This window comes from Phaenicophaeus curvirostris, chromosome 26 (genome assembly GCF_032191515.1).
Source record: "Phaenicophaeus curvirostris isolate KB17595 chromosome 26, BPBGC_Pcur_1.0, whole genome shotgun sequence".
Taxonomy (NCBI): Eukaryota; Metazoa; Chordata; class Aves; order Cuculiformes; family Cuculidae; genus Phaenicophaeus; species Phaenicophaeus curvirostris.
In genome coordinates this window covers 4,289,986-4,311,948 of record NC_091417.1, presented here as the reverse complement: position 1 = coordinate 4,311,948, position 21,963 = coordinate 4,289,986, and the positions used below count along the sequence as shown (strand labels likewise).

Here is a 21,963-nt window from a genome sequence, read left to right as displayed (position 1 = left end):
CTAGGGGGGAGAGCCCCGGAGGGGGCGTGGCCTCGGATGAGGGCGTGGCCTGGAGGGAGGTGGGCGTGGCCTGGAGGGAGGTGGGCGTGGCCTGGAGGGAGGTGGGCGTGGCCTGGAGGGAGGTGGGCGTGGCCTGGAGGGGGTGGGCGTGGCCTGGAGGGGGTGGGCGGGGCACACGAGCTGCTTGTGCACACGCAGAGGTGTCTTTGCACACCAGCTCCTTGTGCACATGCAAAGGTGTCTTTGCACACCAGCCCCTGTGCACACGCAGAGGTGTCATTGCACACCAGCCCCTGTGCACATGCACAGCTGTCATTGCACACCAGCCCCTGCACACGCAGAGGTGTCATTGCACACCAGCTCCTCGTGCACACACAGAGGTGTCATTGCACACCAGCTCCGTGTGCACACGCAGAGGTGTCATTGCACACCGGCTCCTTGTGCACACGCAGAGGTGTCTTTGCACACCAGCTCCTTGTGCACACGCAGAGGTGTCTTTGCACACCAGCTCCTCGTGCACACTCAGAGATTTCTTTGCACACCAGCTCTGGTGCACACGCAGAGGTGTCTTTGCACACCAGCTCCTTGTGCACATGCAGAGGTGTCTTTGCACACCAGCCCTTGTGCACACGCAGAGGTGTCATTGCACACCAGCCCCTGTGCACATGCACAGCTGTCATTGCACACCAGCCCCTGCACACGCAGAGGTGTCATTGCACACCAGCTCCTTGTGCACACGCAGAGGTGTCTTTGCACACCAGCCCCAGCACACGCAGAGGTGTCATTGCACACCAGCTCCTCGTGCACACACAGAGGTGTCATTGCACACCAGCTCCTTGTGCACATGCACAGGTGTCATTGCACACCAGCCCCAGCACACGCAGAGGTGTCATTGCACACCAGCCCCTGTGCACAAGCAGAGGTGTCTTGGCACACCAGCTCCTTGTGCACACGCAGAGGTGTCTTTGCACACCAGCCCCAGCACATGCAGAGGTGTCATTGCACACCAGCTCCTCGTGCACACACAGAGGTGTCATTGCACACCAGCTCCGTGTGCACACGCAGAGGTGTCATTGCACACCGGCTCCTTGTGCACACGCAGAGGTGTCTTTGCACACCAGCTCCTTGTGCACACGCAGAGGTGTCTTTGCACACCAGCTCCTTGTGCACACGCAGAGGTGTCTTTGCACACCAGCCCCTGTGCACACGCAGAGGTGTCATTGCACACCGGCTCCTTGTGCACACGCAGAGGTGTCTTTGCACACCAGCTCCTCGTGCACACACAGAGGTGTCATTGCACACCAGCCCCAGCACACACAGAGGTGTCACACTTATTCACACTCACACTTACTTACACCCACTTACAGTCTCACTCGCATTCACGCTCACACTCAAACACACATTCACACTCGCTCACACGCTCATGTTTGCGCTCTCACACTCACACATACACTCATTCTCGCACTCACTCACAGTCACTCACACTTGCTCATTCTCACAGACACTCACACTCACCCTCAGTCTCACTCACTCACACTCATAGTCACACTCATTCACTGGCACTCACTCACATTTACAGTCGCACTCTCACTCACACTCACTGTCAGTCACACTCTCATACTCAGTCACTCATACTCTCACACTCACTCTCACACACACTCATTCTCACACTCACTTTCACTCACTCTCGGACTCAGCCACTCACCCTCACACAGTCATTCATATTCTCACATTCACTCACACTCACTCATTCTCACAGACACTCACCCTCAGTCTCGCTCACTCTCACACTCACTGTCACTCATTCACTTTCACTTACATTTACAGCCACACTCACACTCAGTCTCAGTCACTCTCTCACTCTTGCAGTCACTCATACTCTCACTCACACTCACACTCTCACTGTCTCACACTGTCACTCTCACAGTTACTTATACACTCTCATTCACACTCACTCTCACTGTCTCTCTCTCACACTCACTCATACACTCTCGCTCACACTCACTCTCACATTCACTCTCACTGTCTCTCAGTCTCACAGTCACTCATACACACTCACTCACACTCACTCTCACACTCACTGTCACTCATTCACTTTCACTTACATTTACAGCCACACTCAGTCACTCACACTCAGTCTCAGTCACTCTCTCACTCTCGCAGTCACTCATACTCTCTCTCACACTCACACTCACTCACTTTCACACTCTCACTCTCGCAGTTACTCATATTCATGCTCTCTCTCACACTCACACTCACTCTGTCTCTCACACTCTTACTCTCACAGTCACTCATACACTCTCACTCACACTCACTCTCACACTCACTCTCACTGTCTCTCTATCACACTGTCATAGTCACTCATACACTCTCATTCACACTCTCACACTCACATTCACTCTCACTGTCTCTCACACTCTCATAGTCACTCATACACTCTCACTCACACTCACTGTCACACTCACTCTCACACTCACTCTCAGTCTCTCGCACTCATACACTCACACTCACTCTCACACTCACATTCACTCTCACTGTCTCTCACACTCTCATCGTCACTCATACACTCACTCACACTCACTCTCGCACTCACATTCACTCTCACTGTCTCTCTATCACACTGTCATAGTCACTCATACACTCTCACTCACACTCACTCTCACACTCACATTCACTCTCAGTCTCTCACACTCATACACTCTCATTCACACTCACACTCTCACTCACACTCACTCTCACTGTCTTTCACACAGTCACTCATCCACTCTCACTGTCTCTCACACTCTCAGTCACTCATCCACTCTCACTCTCACTCACACTCACTGTCTCTCACTCACACTCAGGGCCCCTCCCGCTCCCGGGTTGGGGGGGGGGGGAGGGCCGAGTCTATTTTTAGCGCGGGGCCGGTCACGTGACGGCGAGTGACGTCACCGAATGTTGTTGTCGGGGCGGGCGGGGCCGCGCGGCCAAGATGGAGGCGCGGGGCGGGGGGGCGGCGGGGCCGAGCGGGCACCAGGTACCGGGGGGGGACGCTGCTGTATTGGGGGGCTCTGCTGTATTGAGGGGGGGCTGTGCAGTGAGGGGGGGCTGTGAATTGGGGGGGCTGTGCAGTGAGGGGGCTCTGCTGTGGGGGGGGGGGTCTGTGCATTGAGGAGGCTGTGCTGGGGGGCCTGTGCATTGAGGGGGGCCTGTGCATTGAGGGGGGGCTGTGCAGTGAGGGGGGGCTGTGCAGTGAGGGGGGTCTGTGAATTGGGGGGGCTGTGCAGTGAGGGGGCTCTGCTGTGGGGGGGCTGTGCATTGAGGGGGGGCTGTGCATTGAGGGGGGCTCTGCTGTGTGTGGGGGCATTGATGGGATCTGTGCATTGAGGGGGGCTCTGCTTTGCGAGGGGGGCTCTGCTTTTGGGGGGTCTGTGCATTGAGGGGGGCTCTGCTTTTGGGGGGGGCTCTGCTGTGTGTGGGGGGCATTGAGGGGGGATCTGTGCATTGCGGGGGTCTCTGCTTTGGGGGAGTCTGTGCATTGAGGGGGGCTCTGCTGCATTGGGGAGGCTGTATATTGAGGGGGCTCTGCTGTGGGGGGGGCTCTGCTGTGTGGGGGGGGCATTGAGGGGGGCTGTGCATTGATGGCGGGCTGTGCATTGAGGGGGGCTCTGCTTTGGGGGGGATCTGTGCATTGAGGGGGGCTCTGCTGTGCTGGGGGGGCCCTGTGCGCCAGCGGCTCTGCAGCGCGGGCCGTTTGGGGGGGGGGGGCCTGCTGCACCACACTGAGCTGGGTCTGTTCCCACTGAGACACCCAGGGTGTGGGGGGGTCTCGGGCTGTGCTTCCCAGGGGTCCGCACTTGTGCCCCCCTTTTCCTGCAGTGCCTCGGTTAACGCTGCCCCCCCCCCCCCCCCGTTTCCCCTATTTCCCCCCGCTCCCCACTGCACAGTCCCCTCTGCACCCCCATTGCAGGATCCTCTCCATACCAGCCCCCCCTCCCGGGTTCTCCCTGGCCTCCTTCCATTGCAGGGTCCTCTCTGCACCCCTAGATCCCCTCTGCTCCCCTCGGGTCCTTTCTGTCCCCCGAGATCCCGCCTGCCCCCCCCCCGCAGGGTCCCCCCTTTTCCCAGGGGCCAAATCCTGTGCCCCCTCCCTCCAGCGGTGGCTCTGGGGGGGACCGGTGCTGGCTCAGCCCCAGCAGATGCTCAGTGGATGGGGAGGGGGTGTGGATTTGCCCCCCTTGCCCCCCCCCGGTGTGGGGCTGGGGGGTCCCCTGGGGTCAGGGCGCTGATGGGGGTGCTTGTTCCCGTAGGGCTCCCGGGTGGCGTGGGCTCAGCCCCATCGCCCCGGCCGGCGCTGACGCCCGCTCCGCACACTCGCCTCTCCGCGCCCCCCCGGCACCGCTGACCCCCCCCCAGCTGCCATGGACCCTCCGAGCGACGCAGGTGAGGTGAGGGGGCTGCACCCCAGGCACCCCCCATGCTGGATTTGGGGTCCCCCCCATGCCACGATCTCATGCCAGGGGTAACAGGGGCCGGATCCTGACCTGGCGTTCCCACCGCCGCGGTTCTTCGGCACCCGCGTGGGTGCAGCGTGCGAGACAGGCGTGTGCAGCGTGGCGGCGGGCACAGAGCCGAAACCGTGCTGGCACCCGGACTGTGCCAACCGCCCCCTCCGCGGTGATCCCAGCACCTGGGCATCTGCGGGGGAAACTGAGGCAGGGACCATCCCGGGCATCTGTGAGGGAAACTGAGGCAGGGACCATGCCGGGCATCTGCGGGGGAAACTGAGGCAGGGACGATCCCGGCACCTGGGCATCTGCGGGGGAAACTGAGGCAGGGACTGTCCTGCCATCCTCGTGCCCTGGTGTGGTCACGCGTGGTGGCTTGAGCTCGTTATCTCTCGGCAGCGGGGTCCGCAGCCCCCAGCGCGGCGGAGTGAGGGGTCGTCTGGGTGACATCCTAGGGCCTTGGTGACCGCGAGGGCCGTGCCGCTGGCTTCTCGTCAGAGCCACCCTGTAATCAGCCTGGTGGCCGTTCCAGCGACATCTGGCCGTGCGCTGCCGGGGCCAGGCGGCTCCACCAGTGCCCACAGCCTGAGCGGTGCTCGCAGGGGAAACTGAGGCACAGGGCAGCGGCAGAGCCCCTGTTCTGCTGCATGGAGCTGGGCGATCCCCACTGCTTTGGGCTCGCAGGTTGTGTCCCCTCTGTCCCCGAGCCCCTTGGTGCCCATATGTGTGGAACGGCCGTAGGGCTGGAGCACGGCCCGGCCATGACTGGCACGTGGCGCGGTGGCACGGGGACACAGCCTGGATGCTGCTGTCCCTGCCTCAGTTTCCCCAGGGCCCTTCCTGACTGGGGTCTGGATCCTGCTGAGCCCCTTGGTTGCTTATGATGAGTTGGTGAGGTCTCAGCTGGGTGGCACAGGGACGCGGCAGCGGGCACCCCTGACCCTGGGGTCCCCCCTCGCTCTCCAGGACCTCCGTGTCCCCAGGATTCTCAGCCTGCACCCCCGCTCACCGCGATGCTGGGCTACGATTTTTGGGGGGGGTCAGCAGCAGCCATGCGTCCCTGGGGTGGCAGCGATGGCACCCACGTTCTCCCCGTCCCCTGCTGTGCCGGGGGTGCCCGTGCCGGGGTCCGGTGTGTGCGGTGCGTGGCGCGGTGCCCGCCGGCGGCACCAGGAATAGCGGGGTGACGTCAGGCCCAGAGCGCCCCGGGGGGCGGGGGGCAGCCCCAAAATATCCCGGCTATTAAAAGTCTCGGCTTGGGATTAAGGCGCTGGTAAATAAACGTGGCAGCGGCCGCGGGGGGGTTACGCATGGCTGGGGGGGTCCCTGGCACTGCCATGAGGGGTCCCCATCCCGGCCCCCCCCCCGAGCCACTCGAGGTCTCCAATCCAGCTGGGAATGTGCCAAGTGGCTCTGGCGCTGGCTCGGGACCCCTGTTTTTTTCTGGGGGGGCTGCCGGGGGCGGTGAGGGGTCCTGAGTGGGATGGGGGGGGCCGCTCGCCTTCTGTCCCTGCAGTGGGGGCTAATCCCACCCCCCCCAACCCGGATTGTGTTCCCGCAGCTCTGATGCGGATTAGCGTCCCTGGCAATTAGGGGCTCAGTGGGGAGGGGGGGACACGCCGTAGGGCTGTGGGGGCATGGGGATCCCAGCCTTGCTGTGCCCACCCCCACCCTACCGTCTTGGGGGGGGGTGGGGGGTGTTGTTTTTGGGGGTGCAGCCAGGGAGACCCCAGAGGGGCCGTGCTGGGGGGTAGGGGTGGTCCCTGTGTGCCCTGTCCCACAGGGGGGGTCCCAGCACATCCCGTCCCGTGGAGCCGCTTGTGGCCCCCCCCTTGCATGCTGCCCTATTTATAGCGGCTCCTCCCGTGCCGCTATTTCCAGGCGCCAGAGCAGAGCCTGGCAAGGAGGGGGGCATGGGGGGGGCACCCAGCTCCACCCTGCTCAGCGTGGCAGGGGCTGAGTCCCCCGTCCCCCCTCCCCCCAGGATGCTCAGTGGGCCCCGAGGGTGGGGCTGGGTCTGGGGGCTGCAGCTGGTAGGGGAGCAGGGGATGATTTCGGGACCCCCCAGTGATGCTGCAGCCCATTTACGGGGAGGGTGGCTGTTTCTCCACAGAGGGGGGGTCTGGGCCGCGAGCCCTCGCTGGAGCTCCTGTCCCACACCCAGCTCCACACCGCCCCTCCCCACCCCAGGTGAGTGTTGGGGGGTGGTCCCGAGGGGGTCCGACCCCCCCTTTCCCCACACCTGGGGACAACCCCGCCACTACTCATTACCTGCAGCCCCCTCCCCATTGCTGCCAGCCCTTGCAGAGGTGACAGCTGCAGTTTGGGGGGGGGGGGGGGATGGGGCACCGTGGGGGTTAAATCCCCCATGTCCCTGGTGGGGGGGGTGGCAGTGGCCCCCCCGCAGGGTGGTGGCCCCGGCTCCTCGCCAGCCCAAAGCCACTTCTGAGCCCTAAGTGTGGGTTTGGCCAGGCTGGGTCCCTCCCGGAGTATTTTTTAGCCCCCCCAGTTACCTCCCCCATCCATCCTTGTTCTGAGTGATGCCCCCCTCTCCCCATTGCACCCCAACGCTTGGGGGGGGTCACCCCCCCAACCCCCATCATGGTCTCATATGTTGAGGGGGAGCTGGCACTGGTTTATACTGGGGGGGTTGTTGGTATTGGGGGGTGCAGTGTGGTACCAGGAAAGGGGGATAGGCAGGTTTTGGGGGGCTGGGGTGGGGGGCAGGTGGCTGGGGAGGTGATGCCCCGGGGTGGGGGGTGGCTTGTGGCCGGGCTCACAGTGGTGATGGTGTTGGTGACGTCCGTGGTCCGTCCCGGGCGCGCGTCAGTGCAGCCGTGCGCGGTGGGGGGGGCATCAGCATGCGGAGCACGCCCCCCCCGCCCCCCGCCTTCCTGCTTGCATGGGGAAGGGGTCCCCCCTGTGTCCAGCTCAGGGGGCTCAGTGGTCGCAGGGGGGTGTTGTGCCTATCCCTGGGCTGGGGAATTTATTGGATGGGGGGGAGCAGGGCTCTATCCTGCCCCCCGACTCCCCTCTGAGCTGGCTGTTGCAGATGTGTGGGGGCTCGGTGTGTGTGGTGACTCCCCTGGTTTCGGCTGGGGAGAGGAACTGAGGCCCTGGGGGGTCCAGGGGGGTCCTGGGGTCCAGATAGGAGGGGCTGATCCCTGACCCCCCAGCACAGCCCCCCTAGCTGCCTTCCACCCTGGGAATGCCCAGCCTGCCCCCTATCCCTACCCCGGCTCCCCTGCCATCCCTGGGGACCCCCCTTAAATTGTTCCCAGCTCCCCCGCCTCATCCCTGGGACCCCGACATACTGCTCCCAGCTCCCCAGCTGTCCCTGGGACCCCCCTTTCTGCTGCAGCCCCCCGTATCCCCCATTGCTGGGACCCCCCCAGACTGCTCCAGCCCCCCCGTGCCCCTCAGCCCCCTGACCCGGCCGGTGCCACAGGGCCGGAGGGGCCGGCGGAGGCTTGTGGGGAGCGCCGGGGCGCGGGGCTGGACGCGGCGGCGCGGGAGCGGCAGCTGCAGCGGGGAGCTGCTGGCCCTCAAGCAGCAGCAGCAGCTCCAGAAGCAGCTGCTCTTCGCCGAGTTCCAGAAGCAGCACGAGCACCTCACCCGCCAGCATGAGGTGCAGCTCCAGAAGCACCTCAAGGTACGCGGGGGGGCGACGGAGCTTTCGGGGGGAGGTGTGGATGCGACTCGTTTGGGGTGATGAAGCCACAGGGGAAGGGTTGGGGGTGATGGAGCTGTGGGGCATCACCTACCTGGGGGGAGATTGGAGATGATGGAGCCATGGGGGGTTTCTTGGGGTGCTGGAGGCACTGGGGAGGGATTGGGGGTGATGGAGATGTGGGGCATCACCTACCTGGGGGGAGATTGAAGGTGATTAAGCCATGGGGGGTTTCTTGGGGTGCTGGAGGCACTGGGGAGGGATTGGGGGTGATGGAGATGTGGGGCATCACCTCCCTGGGGGGAGATTGGAGGTGATGGACCCATGGGGTGTTTCTTGGGGTGATGGAGCTGTGGGACGTCACCTACCTGGGGGGAGATTGGAGGTGATGGAGCCATGGGGGTGTTTCTTGGGGTGATGGAGCTGTGGGACGTCACCTACCTGGGGGGAGATTGGAGGTGATGGAGCCGTGGTGTGTTTCTTGGGGTGACGGAGCTGTGGGGAGAGACTGAGGTGAAGGACCGTGAGGTGTGATGTGTTTGGGGTACTGGAGGCACTGGGGAGGGATTGGGGGTGATGGAGCTGTGGGGCATCACCTGCCTGGGGGGAGATTGGAGGTGATGGAGCCATGGGGTGTTTCTTGGGGTGATGGAGCTGTGGGGAGAGACCGGGGTGAAGGACCATGAGGTGTGATGTGTTTGGGATGCTGGAGGCACTGGGGAGGGATTGGGGGTGATGGGGATGTGGGGCATCACCTACCTGGGGGGAGATTGGAGGTGATGGAGCCATGGGGTATTTCTTGGGGTGATGGAGCTGTGGTGAAGGACCGTGAGGTGTGATGTGTTTGGGGTGCTGGAGACACTGGGGAGGGATTTGGGGTGATGGGGATGTGGGGCATCACCTCCCTGGGGGGAGATTGGAGATGATGGAGACATGGGGGGTTTCTTGGGGTGCTGGAGCTGTGGGGAAAGATTGGGATGAAGGACCGTGTGATGTATTGGGGGTGGTGGATCCTTGCAATGACCTGTTTGGGGTGGTGGGGCTGTGGGGTGTTGCTTGTCCTGGAGGATATGGAGACGTTGGGTGGAGATGGGGATGTCAGAGCCGTGGGGGCATCGTTCCTGGGGACGATGGAGCTGTGGGGTGTGGGGATGCGAGTGCCGAGCCCTGTTTCCCCGCAGCAGCAGCAGGAAGCGCTGGCTGCGCGCCGGCAGCAGGAGCTGGAGCAGCAGCGGCAGCGAGAGCGGCAGGAGGCCCTGGAGCAGCAGCGCCTGGAGCAGCTGCACGCCCTGCGCACCAAGGACAAGAGCCGCGAGAGTGAGGGAGCTGGGGGGGGGGGCTGCGGCTGGGGGCTCCCAGGAGGCTGGCGAGGGGGAAATATGGGTGCAGGGGGCTCCTGGGAGGCTGTGGGGGGAGGAGATGCAGGCACTGTAGACTCCTGGGGGGCTCCTGGGGCGGGCTGGGGGGCTCACAGGAGGCCGGAGGGGGAAATATGGGTGCAGGGGGCTCCTGGGAGGCTGGGGGGGGGGAGATGCAGCACTGTAGGGACTCCTGGGGGGCTTCTGGGGCGGGCTGGGGGGCTCACAGGAGGCTGGAGAGGGAAATATGTGTGCAGGGGGCTCCTGGGAGGCTGGGGGGGGACATGCGGGTGCTGGGGACTCCTGGGGGGCTCCCAGGAGACTGGGGAGGGAGGGAATGTGGGTACAGGGTCCTGGAGGGCTAGGGGATGTGATGTGGATGCGAGGGTACCTGCTTTCTCCCCCACCCCAGCTTCGTGTCGCATCCAGGAGGCTGGAGGGGGAAATACGGGTGCAGGGGGCTCCTGGGAGGCTGTGGGGGAAGATGCGTGTGCAGGGGGCTCCTGGGGGCCTCCCGGGGTGGGCTGGGAGGGGCAATATAGGCACAGGGGGGTCCTGGAGGGCTAGGGGGAGTGATGTGGATGTGGGGGTTCCCGGAGACGCTGTTGGGGGTACCTGCTTTCCCCTCTGACCCCAGCTTCGTGTCCCATCCAGGTGCCATCGCCAGCACAGAGGTGAAGCTGAAGCTGCAGGAGTTCCTGCTCAGCAAGACGAAGGAGCCGGGCACCGGCCCCCCCAACCATTCCCTCCCCCAGCACCCCAAATGTTGGTGAGTCACCCCCATACCCCAATCACCCCCTAGACCAGGGCTGGGGTGGGGTCCCAGGCATCCTAGCAGGGTCTCTGCCGCCTCCTCGCAGGGCTCACCACACCTCGTTGGACCAGAGTTCCCCCCCCCAGACCGGCAGTCCGGGGACCCCCCCATCCTACAAACTCCCCGTCCTCGGCACCTACGACGGCCGGGATGATTTCCCACTCCGTAAAACCGGTGGGTGCCGGCACACTGAGGGGGCTTGGGTGCCGGGAGCCGCACCGGGGCTAACGCTGCTTCCCGGGTGCCCCCCCCCCGCAGCCTCTGAACCCAACCTGAAAGTACGCTCGCGGTTAAAACAGAAGGTGGCGGAGCGCAGGAGCAGCCCCCTGCTGCGGAGGAAGGACGGCACCGTCATCAGCACCTTCAAGAAGCGAGCGGTTGAGATCACGGGTGAGCGGCCACCTGCCTCAGTTTCCCCAAGTGGTGACGTGGTGAGAGCCTCCAGCCGGGACCCTCGTCCCCCTCCCCTCTCCCAGGGCGTGCGTGGGCTTGGGCAATGAAGCTGGTGAGGGGCTGGAGAACAAGGATTACGAGAAGCGGCTGAGAGAGCTGGGGGTGTTTAGCCTCGAGAAGAGGAGGCTGAGGGGAGACCTTGTTGCTCTCTACAACTCCTTGAAAGGAGGTTGTGGAGAGGAGGGAGCTGGGCTCTTCTCCCAAGGGACAGGGGACAGGATGAGAGGGAATGGCCTCAAGCTCCACCAGGGGAGGTTTAGGCTGGACATCAGGAAAACAGTTTTCATGGAAAGGGTGATTGGTCCCTGGCAGAGGCTGCCCAGGGAGGGGGTTGAGTCCCCTTCCCTGGAGGGGTTTAAGGGCCGGGTGGATGAGGTGCTGAGGGACGTGGTTTAGTGATTGATGGGAATGGTTGGCCTCGATGATCCAGTGGGTCTCTTCCAACCTGGTGATTCTGTGAATGTGGGTACATGTATGCACTCGTGCATAGGAATCCTTTGGCAGCGTGTGCACGTTGCACAAGTGTCTGTGCACACGTGTATTTGCACGCCTGGGGCATGGGTTGTTCCATCCGTGGCGTAGTCGTGTGCATGAGCAGGGGACACTGGGGTGTGACGCTGTCCCCCCCGGTGACACCCGTGGCCCCGCAGTGTCCTCGGTGTGCAGCAGCGCCCCAGGCTCCGGGCCCAGCTCTCCCAACAGCTCCCACAGCGCCATCGCCGAGAACGGCTTCACTGGCTCTGTCCCCAATATCCACGCCGAGGTAAGAACTGTCGAAGGGTGACACATGCGTGTGCCGTGAGTGTGTTTGGAGCGCAGACGTGTGAGTGCTTGCTCAGCTTGCACACGGGTGCTCAGGTGTGTGCAGCCAGGGTTACCTGTGTGCATATGTAAGTTGAGGCGTGCACTATGGGTTTGCTTAGGGCACACACGTTCCGACGTGTGCACCCAGAGGGTGTGCTCCGTGTGCACCCGTGTGCTGTGAGCGTGCTTAATTGCACGTGTGTTTCGATGTGTGCAGCCAGTATCAGTGTGTGTGTGTGCTCCCAGGGCTCACGTGTGCCTATGCTGTGTCCTCCTGCCCCACAGCAGCTCCTGCCCCAGCACCGAGCTCTCACCCTGGACGGCGCCAGCCAGCTCAGCCTCTACACGTCCCCGTCCCTGCCCAACATCTCCCTGGGGCTGCAGGCCACGGTCACTGTCACCAACTCCCACCTCAACGTGTGTGGGGCTGCTGTTGTGGCTTAGCCGGGGGGCCTGGGGGTGGCACAGAGACCTGGGACCCTGTAGTGGGGGTGTGGGAACCCCACGGGGATGGCACAGAAATCTAGGACTCCCTAGCGGGTATGTGGAGACCGCACGGGTGTGACACAGAGACCTAGGACCCTATAGCGGGGGTGTGGGGACCCCACGTGGGTGGCACAGAGACCGGGGACCCCATAATGGGGATGTGGGGACCCCACGGGGGTGACACAGAGACCTAGGACCCCCTAGCGGAGATGTGGGGACCCCACGTGGGTGGCACAGAGACCTGGGACCCTATAGTGAGGATGTGGGGACCCCACGGGGGTGGCACAGAGACCTGGGACCCTATAGTGAGGATGTGGGGACCCCACGGGGGTGGCACGGGGACCTGGGACCCCAGCACACTGGGGGTGCTGATTTATGGGGGGGGTGTCTCTCTGCCTGTACCTGGAGACAGACGGTATTCCCCCTGTCCCCACAGGCGTCCCCCAAGCTTTCCCCGCAGGCGGAGGCTGAGCGCCCGGCAGTGGCCACGCTGCGACCCGGGGCCGCGCTCACCGGCAAGTTCTTGAGTACGTCCTCCATCCCCGGGTGCCTCCTGGGGGTGGCCCTGGAGGGAGACCCCCCCGCCGGCCCCGCGTCCCTGCTGCAGCATGTCCTGCTGCTGGAGCAGGCGCGCCAGCAGAGCACCCTCATTGCCGGTGAGATCCCCCTGCCTCAGTTTCCCCCCCCTCCCCTGCCTCAGTTCCCCCCCTTCCCTGCCTCAGTTTCCCTCTCCCCCGCAGTTCCTCTGCACGGCCAGTCGCCGCTGGTGACCGGGGAGCGCGCGGGCAGCGTGCGGACGGTGGGGAAGCTGCCCCGGCACCGGCCCCTGAGCCGGACACAGTCGTCCCCCCTGCCCCAGAGCCCCCAGGCCCTGCCCCACGGAGCCCTGCAGCAACACTTCCTCGAGAAGCAGCAGGTCCAGCTCGGCAAGGTGGGGAGAAACGCCGTGGGGAGGGTTGGGGGGCAGGGGAGGGTCTGGGGAGGGTTGAGGGGCAGCACCGGGGGGGCACAGAGTGGATATAGGGCAGCCGTGGGGTGGGTTGTGGGGAGCTGGGGGTGTTTAGCCTGGAGAAGAGGAGGCTGAGGGGAGACTTCATTGCTCTCTATAATAAACTACCTGAAAGGAGGTTGTGGAGAGGAGGGAGCTGGGCTCTTCTCCCAAGTGACAGGGGACAGGACGAGAGGGAATGGCCTCAAGCTCCAGGCTGGACATTAGGAAAAAAATTTTTTGCAGAAAGGGTCACTGGGCACTGTCAGAGGCTGCCCAGGGAGGGGGTTGAGTCACCTTCCCTGGAGGAGTTTAAGGGATGGGTGGACAAGGTGCTGAGCAACATGGTTTGGTGTTTGATAGGAATGGTTGGACTCGATGATCCTGTGGGTCTTTTCCATCCTGGTGATTCTATGATTCTATAATTCTATGATTCTATAATTCTATGATTCTATAATTCTATGATTCTGTGATTCTATGATATATATAGGGCAACTGTGGGAAGGGCATGGGGCAGGTGTGGGGCATCTATAGGGTGCAGGGGGCACGGGGCGGCCGTGGGACTGGGGATCAGTGTGTGTCCCCACACCCACCGCCCCCCAGCTGCTCCCCAAGGCAGGGGAGCTGGCGCGGCAGCCCCCAACCCACCCCGAGGAGACGGAGGAGGAGCTGACGGAGCAGCAGTCGCCCCCGCCGGGGGACGGGGTCCCCCCTGGTGCCACCCTCGCCCCCCCGGATGGTGGAGAGCCCTCGGAGTGGTTGCCAGACCCCGAGGGCTGTGGGGACCCCCGCGAGGAGCCAGGGGACAGCGGGGAAGAGGCCGAGCCCCCCGCGAGCTCCGACGTCGCCGAGCTGGGGGTCTCGTACAAGCAGGTGAGACCTGGAGCAGGGGGCACGGGTCATTGGGGGGCTGATATCCCCAGGTCCCTGAAGTCTTACATGAGCATCCCTGCTCAGAGCATCCCTCTCAGCCCGATCCCCAGCTCTCCAGCCTTGCCCCCCTCCCTTTTTTCGGGGTGGCCCCCCCCCCCCGGCAACTGCCGCAGCGATGACTCGGAGGGGCCGGTGACTCATCCCGCCCCCCCCGGCCCCCGCCGTGACTCATCCCCCCACGCTCGGACGCCCGCTCTCCGTCCCTTGGACTTGGACGTGGCCGCGATGCCGGGGGCTGACGGGGCGCCCCCTTTCCCAGGTGCCGCTGCAGCTGTACCCCCCAGCGCCCCTGAGCATCCTGGCGCTGCCGCATCCCACCCTCGCCCGCGCGCAGTCGTCCCCCGCCAGCGCCAAGACCCCCGCGCCTGACGGGACCCCCAAGCACCTCTTCACCACAGGTACGGCGGGGGGGGGCTCCCGGCCCTCGGGGGGCAACGATGTCCCTGTCCCATGGGCGCCCCCATCCCTCTGGGGGCCCAGAAATGCCCTCCTGCCATCCCTGTCCCTTGGTGTGCCCGGAGGTGCCCAAGTTCCACTGAGGTCCCATGGGGTTTTCCATCCCCTAGGGGTCCTATCCCATGGATCCCCCTGTGCTGTGGGGTGCCCCATCCTGTGGGGTGCTTGGGGTCCCCCTGTCCCATGGGATGCCCCTGTGCCTTGGGGTGCCCCATCCCTTGGGGTGCTTGGGGACCCCTATCCCATGGGATCCCCCTGTGCCGTGGGGTGCCCCATCCCTTGGAGTGTTGGGGATCCTCCTGTGCCATGGGGTTTCCCATCCCTTGGGGTGCTTGTGGTCTCCTTATCCCATGGGATCCCCCTGTGCCGTGGGGTGCCCCATCCCTTAGGGTGCTTGGGGACCCTTATCCCGTGGGATTCTCCTGTGCCTCGGGGTTTCCTATTTCTTGGGGTGCTTGGGGTCTCCCTATCCCATGGGATCCCCCTGTGCCGTGGGGTGCCCCATCCCTTGGAGTGTTTGGGATCCCCCTGTGCCATGGGGTTTCCCATCCCTTGGGGTGCTTGTGGTCTCCTTATCCCATGGGATCCCCCTGTGCCGTGGGGTGCCCCATCCCTTAGGGTGCTTGGGGACCCTTATCCCGTGGGATTCTCCTGTGCCTCGGGGTTTCCTATTTCTTGGGGTGCTTGGGGTCTCCCTATCCCATGGGATCCCCTTGTGTCGTGGGGTGCCCCATCCCTCGGGGTGCTTGGTGTCCCCCTATGCCGTGGCATCCTGCTGTGCCATGGGGTGCCCCATCTCTCCAGGTGCTTGGGGTCCCCCTATCCCATGGGATCCTCTTGTGCCGTGGGGTGTCCCATCTCTCTGGGTTCCCAGGGTGACCCGTATCGCATGCAGCGCCCTCTCCCATGGGGTTTCCCATCCCTTGGGGTGCCCGGGGGTCCCCGTGTCCCGCGGGCTCGGGCTGGTGAGGTGGTGCCAGGCGTGCCGCTGAGGCTGCCCGGCGCAGGCGTGGTGTACGACACGTTCATGCTGAAGCACCAATGCACCTGTGGGAACACCAACATCCACCCCGAGCACGCTGGCCGCATCCAGAGCATCTGGTCGCGCCTGCAGGAGACCGGCCTCCTTGGCAAGTGCGAGGTGAGGCACCCACCTCCCGGGGGCCCCCACTTGCCTCAATCAGGGGTCTCACTCTGCGTCCCCGTCCCCAGCGCATCCGAGGGAGGAAGGCGACGCTGGAGGAGATCCAGACGGTGCACTCGGAGCACCACACGCTGCTTTACGGCACCAGCCCCCTCAACCGCCAGAAGCTCGACAGCAAGAAGCTCCTGGGTGGGTGCTCCACGTCCCCTTTGGGTGCTGGGGGAACGCTGTCCCCGCTGCCCTCACTCACGGCTCCCTCTGCCCCACCAGGTCCCATCGGCCAGAAGACGTACACGGTGCTGCCATGCGGGGGCATCGGGGTGAGTACGCGGTGAAGGGGGGTTCCCCTGGCTGGCCTGGCCCCGCTGATGTGGCCCCGTGTCCCTCTCTGTCACAGGTGGACAGTGACACGGTGTGGAATGAGATGCATTCATCCAGCGCCGTGCGCATGGCGGTGGGCTGCCTCTTGGAGCTCACCTTCAAAGTGGCCAACGGGGAGATCAAGGTGAGCTGGGAGGGCTGGCAGCAGCAGGAATCCGTGTGTGCCCCCTGGGAATCCGTGTGTGCCCTCAGGCATCCGTGCGTGCCCCCCGGCATCCATGTGTGCCCCCATGAATCCTTGCGTGCGCCCCAGGTCCCCTTGTGCTCAGGGTCTGCATGCCTACCTGAGGAGCAGCCTTTGCGCACGATTGCATGTGTGTGCTCACCTAGGGGTGCGATTGCTCTCGTGCGAGGTTGTGTACACGCGTGATGCTTTTATGCACGCTCACCTGGGTGTGCAGCGATCCTCGGGAACGCTTGCATGCGTGTGTCCTGTCCTTGTGCGCGCTAACTGGGATGAAGGCATCGAGTGCACCCTTAGCAAGTTTGTGGATGACACTAAGCTGGGTGGAAGCTGGATCTGGTGGAGGGTCGGGAGGCTCCAAAGGGATCTGAACAGGCTGGATCCATGGGCTGAGACCAATGGGATGAGGTTTAACAAGGCCAAATGCCGGATCCTGCACTTGGGGAACAACAACCCTGAGCAGCTCCAGACTAGGAGAAGTCTGGCTGGAAACTGCCTGGAGGAGAGGGACCTGGGGGTGTTGGTTGACAGCGACTGACCATGAGCCAGCAGGGGCCCAGGTGGCCAAGAAGGCCAATGGCATCTTGGCTTGGATCAGAAACGGCGTGGCCAGCAGGTCCAGGGAGGTTCTTCTCCCTCTGGACTCGGCACTGGTGAGACCGCTCCTCGAATCCTGGGGTCAGTTCTGGGCCCCTCACCACAAGAAGGATGTTGAGGCTCTGGAGAGAGTCCAGAGAAGAGCAACGAAGCTGGGGAAGGGGCTGGAGAACAAGTCTGATGGACCTGGGGTTGTTTAGCCTGGAGAAGAGGAGGCTGAGGGGAGACCTCATTGCTCTCTGCAACTCCCTGAGAGGAGGTTGTGGAGAGGAGGGAGCTGGGCTCTTCTCCCAAGGGACAGGGGACAGGACGAGAGGGAATGGCCTCAAGCTCCACCAGGGGAGGTACAGGCTGAACATTAGGAAAAAAATTTTTCACGGAAAGGGTCACTGGGCACTGGCAGAGGCTGCCCAGGGAGGGGGTTGAGTCCCCTTCCCTGGAGGGGTTTAAGGGACGGGTGGACGAGGTGCTGAGGGACATGGGTTAGTGATTGATGGGAATGGTTGGACTCGATGATCCTGTGGGTCCTTTCCACCCTAGTGATTCTGTGATTCTGTCGGTGTGCGCCCTTGCACCCGCACACACCATGTGCACCCTGTGCTTCTGTGTGCTGGTACAGGAGTGCGTGGCAGCCCTTGTGCACGCTCACGTGTCCCTCTCTGTCCCCGCAGAACGGCTTTGCCGTCATCCGCCCCCCGGGGCACCACGCAGAGGAGTCCACGGCCATGTGAGTGGGGGCTGTACTGGCGGGACCCCCACCCGGGGCTCGGGGGGGTTTCCCGGGGGTGCCCGGGGCTCACGCCGGTCCCGCTCCCCAGGGGCTTCTGTTTCTTCAACTCGGTGGCCATCTCAGCCAAACTGCTCCAGCAGAAGCTGAGCGTGGGCAGGATCCTCATCGTGGACTGGGTAAGGACCTTGGGGAGGGGGTGCGAACCTCCTGAGGTGACGGGGACCCTCCCTCGGGGGTCACTGACACCGCTGGTGCCCCCCAGGACATCCACCACGGGAACGGGACCCAGCAGGCCTTCTACAGCGACCCCGACGTGCTCTACATCTCTCTGCACCGCTACGATGATGGCAACTTCTTCCCCGGCAGCGGGGCGCCTGAGGAGGTACGGGGGGAGCTGTGGTGGTGGAGGGGTCACCCTGTGTGTGTCCCCTCTACTGTGGCACCGGGTGTCACTCGTGGCTGTGCGCAGGTCGGCAGTGGGCTGGGAGTGGGCTACAACATCAACATCGCCTGGACTGGTGGTGTCGACCCCCCCATCGGGGACGTGGAGTATCTCACCGCCTTCAGGTAGGGGGGTTGCTGCTGGTGGGGGGTTCTCTGCACCCTGTGGGGAGTCCCTGCGCCCTTGGAGGGGTGGTCACTGTGTCCTGCAGGGTCCCCACAGCCTTGGAGAGGATCCCTGGATCCTGGGTGGGGTTCTCATGGCCTTAGGAGCATCCCCAGGCCCTTGGAGGGGGCTTCTCATGCCCTTTTGGCGGGGGGGGGGTGGAAATTCCTGCACCCTAAGGGGTTCCTCCTGTCCTTGGGGCAATCCTGGCATCCATAGCAAGGGTCCTGACCCAGGGGGGGAATCTGTGCGATGGGAGGGGGGCCCTGTGCCCTCTGGGGAGTCTCTGTGCCCTCTGGAGAGTCCCTGTGCCCTTTGGCGGGGGCGGTCACCATGTCCCGTGGGGTCCCCACAGCCTTAGAGAGGATCCCTGGATCCTGGGTGGGGTCCTCATGGCCTTAGGAGCATCCCCAGGCCCTCAGAGGGCGGGCTGCTCATGCCCTTTTGGGGGCTGGATTCCTGTGTCATAGGGGGGCTCCCTGCACCCTAAAGGGGGTCCTCATGTCCTTGGAGGGGGAATCCTGGCCTCCATAGGGAGGGTCCTGACCCAGGGGGGAATTTGTATGATGGGAAGGAGTCTCTGAACCCTCTGGGGGGTCCCTGTGCCCTTGGGGAGGCGTCCCTGTGCCCTGGAGGGTGTCTTCGCACCCCCTGGGGGGGCCCCTGTGCCCACTCCTGTCCCTGCCCCCAGGACCGTGGTGATGCCCATCGCCAACGAGTTCTCCCCAGACGTGGTGCTGGTCTCCGCCGGCTTCGATGCCGTCGAGGGCCACCTCTCCCCGCTTGGCGGCTACTCTGTCACCGCCAAATGTGAGTGAGGTCCAGGGGGGTATCCCTGGGGTGGGGACCTTCGCTGTGCTGCCTGTCACAACCCCCCCGCCCCACTTGGTGTCCCTCCAGGTTTTGGCCACTTGACGAAGCAGCTGATGATGCTGGCGGGTGGGCGCGTGGTGCTGGCGCTGGAGGGGGGGCACGACTTGACCGCCATCTGCGATGCCTCGGAGGCCTGCGTCTCCGCTCTGCTCGGCCTGGAGGTATGGGGGGCTCTCACGGAGACCCCACAAACCTGGGGGGTCTCGCCCTGCTTCCCCCCCCCGACCACCCTGGAGCGCAGGGCGTGTGGGGATGCACCCCTAGCGCTTTGCCTCAGTTTCCCCTGGTGCTCTGGTTCCTGCCCCTGCTCTTCAGGGGGTGTTTGGGGGTTCTGGTGGGAGATTTGGGGTTTTGATGGTTCCCCCCCCCGCCCCAGCTGGAGCCCTTGGATCCGTCCCTGCTGCAGCAGAAGCCAAACGTGAACGCGGTGGCCACCCTGGAGAAGGTCATCGAGATCCAGAGTGAGACCTTGCGGGCAGGGGGTCCCTGGGGCAGATCCTGCTCCTGGGAGGGGGCACAGGGGGGTCCCCGGGGCTGATCCTGCTCCTGGGAGGGGGCACGGGGGGGTCTCCGGGGCTGTTCCTGCTCCTGGGAGGGGGCACAGGGGGGTCTCCGGGGATGATCCTGCTCCTGGGAGGGGGCACAGGGGGGTCCCCGGGGCTGATTGTGTTGGGGGTGTCCTGGAAGGTCTCTTGGACTGTCCTCACCGTGGGCCCTCCTGAGATTGTCCCTGCTGTGGGGGTCCCTAGAGCTGTCCTCTCAGAGTGGGGGGGGGTCCTAGGTGGGGTCCCCAGAGCTGTCCCCTCAGAGGGGGTCCCAGCCCTGGGGTGTCACAGGGGGACCCCGGGGGTGTCCCTGCCGTGTGGTTCCCATGTGTCCCCCTGGTGTGGGTGACTCAGCGGGGGTCGTGGGGGTCCGGGGGGCTGCCCGTGCCCACGCTGGCTGCCCGCAGGCCGGCACTGGGGCTCGGTGAAGCGCTTCGCGGCGGCCGTGGGCTGCTCCTTGCTGGAGGCGCAGAAAGGGGAGGCCGAGGAGGCCGAGACGGTGACGGCCATGGCCCTGCTCTCGGTGGGCGCCGAGCAGGGGGGCACTGACCCCCAGCCCAGGTATGGTCCTCACCGTGTCCTCCATGTGTCCGTGGAGTGACCCGTGTCCCTGTCCCACCCCAAGCTCAACAGGGACCCAGGGAGCTGAGCTCCCGGCATCGCTGCCTCAGTTTCCCCATCCGGGGCTGAGCGCTGGGCTGTGCCCCCCAACTCAAGCCCCACTTTGCCCCTGGCCAGGCCGGCAGAGGAGCCGATGGAGGCTGAGCCCGCGCTGTGACCCTCGCCACGGCCGGGATTGTTTCCGTTTCTGAAAAAGAGAGAAAAACACTGAGAAGACAGGAAAACACACAAAAAAATCACGTATTAAAAAAGAAAAAAAAAAGACAAGAAAAAAAAAAAAAACCACAATGGAGGAAACTAGGAGGAAAGACAGAAAAAAGAGGAAAATATTTTCTTTTTCTATTAAAAAGAGAAGAAAAACACAAAAAAATCCCCCCCCGTCCTGTTGGACCCCAGCTCCACGCAGTGTTTGCGGTCGTGTCTCTTGTGAAGCATCGGTTCCACCAGCACCCCCACTCCTCCTGCCCCTCCGTCCGTCCCTCTGTCCGTCCGTCCGTTTGGTTTCCCATCGCTGCCCCCGGCCCCACTGCGGCTCCTCTTTTTGTGTTTTGAGGGGGTTTTCCTTGTTTTCTCCCCTTTTTGTTTGCCCTACTCGTTCCCTCCCCGGCTCCGGCGTCCGTCCCACCCCGGGGGAGGCGAGGGGAAATATTTGTGCCTTTGATTAAGTCGGTTTTATTTTAATGCCTTAATTTCCCCGTGATTTTTGGGTTTTCTGAATCCTGGTTCTTTTCCCCCCCTTGGGCATTTGGAGGGGGACACAGGGAGCAGGGAATGAGCCCCCTCCCTCTGTCACCCTGGGCCGGTGGGTGACAGATCCCAGCACCACCTTTGTTGGGATCAAACCTTGTCCGTTCCTAAAAGAGAGGAGAGAAAAAAAAAAGAAAAAAAAAGACAAAAAAAAAAAAGGAAAAAACCACTTTATCTTCCTTGTAAGTTCACCAGCCAGATGGGACTCGGAGCTATTTTAGCTTTAAAAGAGAGGAAAAGCCCACCCACGCCACACAAAGGTATATAATTTTATTACAGATGTATTATTTAATAGTATTTTTTTACCGGGCGGCCCCAGCTGCGGGTCCCGGGCGCAGGGAGGGGACGGGGATGGCTCCGTGGTTTAAGTTATTCCAGGGGGGCTCTGGGGGTCCCCGCAGAGGGGCGAGGGTGGCAGAGATGGGGATGGGGGGGTGGTCGGTGAGGTCTCTCTTGCTCCGGGCTGGTGCCCCTGCGCCCCCCGCCCCCGTCTCCGTTCTGTCCGCCCGCTCGCGCGCTCGATATGGGTTTCAGTTGAGTATTTTGTAATATGTTACCGATGTTCGTCCTTGTATAAATACAAACTGTTTCTGGCAATACCCACCGCGCCCCGCTGCTTTTGTGTCCCCCGACCCACTGTCCCCTGGGGGAGCGCGACAGACACCCCAGGGCTTCGTTATTTTGGTTGGCAGCAACTGACCGTGAGCCAGCAGGGGCCCAGGTGGCCAAGAAGGCCAATGGCATCTTGGCTTGGATCAGAAACGGCGTGGCCAGCAGGGCCAGGGAGGTTCTTCTCCCTCTGGACTCGGCACTGGGGAGACCGCTCCTCGAATCCTGGGGTCAGTTCTGGGCCTCTCACCACAAGAAGGATGTTGAGGCTCTGGAGCGAGTCCAGAGAAGAGCAACGAAGCTGGTGAAGGGGCTGGAGAACAAGAGGAGCGTCTGAGAGAGCTGGGGGTGTTTAGCCTGGAGAAGAGGAGGCTGAGGGGAGACCTCATTGCTCTCTGCAACTCCCTGAAAGGAGGTTGTGGAGAGGAGGGAGCTGGGCTCTTCTCCCAAGGGACAGGGGACAGGACGAGAGGGAA

The 21,963-nt window shown here is 63.4% G+C and overlaps 1 protein-coding gene and 1 long non-coding RNA gene across 9 annotated transcripts; both read left to right on the top strand.

Moving 5' to 3' along the window:
* The first annotated feature begins 2,942 nt into the window (after positions 1 to 2,942).
* On the top strand, positions 2,943 to 6,613 carry LOC138731392 (uncharacterized). The gene is made up of 3 exons (XR_011339162.1): positions 2,943 to 3,016; positions 4,290 to 4,422; positions 6,601 to 6,613. It is a non-coding gene; the product is annotated as an uncharacterized lncRNA (long non-coding RNA).
* A 1,067-nt stretch (positions 6,614 to 7,680) lies between these two features.
* HDAC5 (histone deacetylase 5) lies at positions 7,681 to 21,477 on the top strand. 8 transcript variants are annotated; one of them, XM_069877268.1, is made up of 24 exons: positions 7,681 to 8,139; positions 9,342 to 9,474; positions 10,170 to 10,284; positions 10,376 to 10,503; positions 10,588 to 10,719; positions 11,433 to 11,545; positions 11,872 to 12,003; positions 12,509 to 12,728; positions 12,813 to 13,003; positions 13,664 to 13,933; positions 14,253 to 14,391; positions 15,457 to 15,590; positions 15,662 to 15,782; positions 15,864 to 15,913; positions 15,991 to 16,098; positions 17,427 to 17,482; positions 17,574 to 17,661; positions 17,748 to 17,867; positions 17,955 to 18,052; positions 18,784 to 18,902; positions 18,993 to 19,126; positions 19,342 to 19,426; positions 19,918 to 20,071; positions 20,249 to 21,477. In XM_069877268.1, exons 1-24 carry the CDS (start codon positions 7,696 to 7,698, stop codon positions 20,286 to 20,288), a joined length of 3,324 nt encoding a protein of 1,107 aa, XP_069733369.1. In that variant the 5' UTR covers positions 7,681 to 7,695; the 3' UTR covers positions 20,289 to 21,477. The 8 variants fall into 8 exon arrangements, with proteins under 8 accessions (XP_069733369.1, XP_069733370.1, XP_069733371.1 ...); XM_069877269.1 differs by having other exon boundaries at positions 9,339 to 9,474; positions 11,875 to 12,003; XM_069877270.1 differs by having other exon boundaries at positions 9,339 to 9,474; positions 13,676 to 13,933.
* The last annotated feature ends 486 nt before the right edge of the window (positions 21,478 to 21,963 follow it).

Excerpts from the sequence above, each read along its gene's own strand:
- HDAC5 (XM_069877267.1), top strand. The coding sequence starts at position 7,696 with ATGCCCAGCCTGCCCCCTATCCCTACCCCGGCTCCCCTGCCATCCCTG. Across the intron at positions 9,475-10,169 it reads CAAGGACAAGAGCCGCGAGA|GTGCCATCGCCAGCACAGAG; the intron begins GTGAGGGAGCTG and ends TGTCCCATCCAG. Across the intron at positions 17,483-17,573 it reads GCAGAGGAGTCCACGGCCAT|GGGCTTCTGTTTCTTCAACT; the intron begins GTGAGTGGGGGC and ends CCCGCTCCCCAG.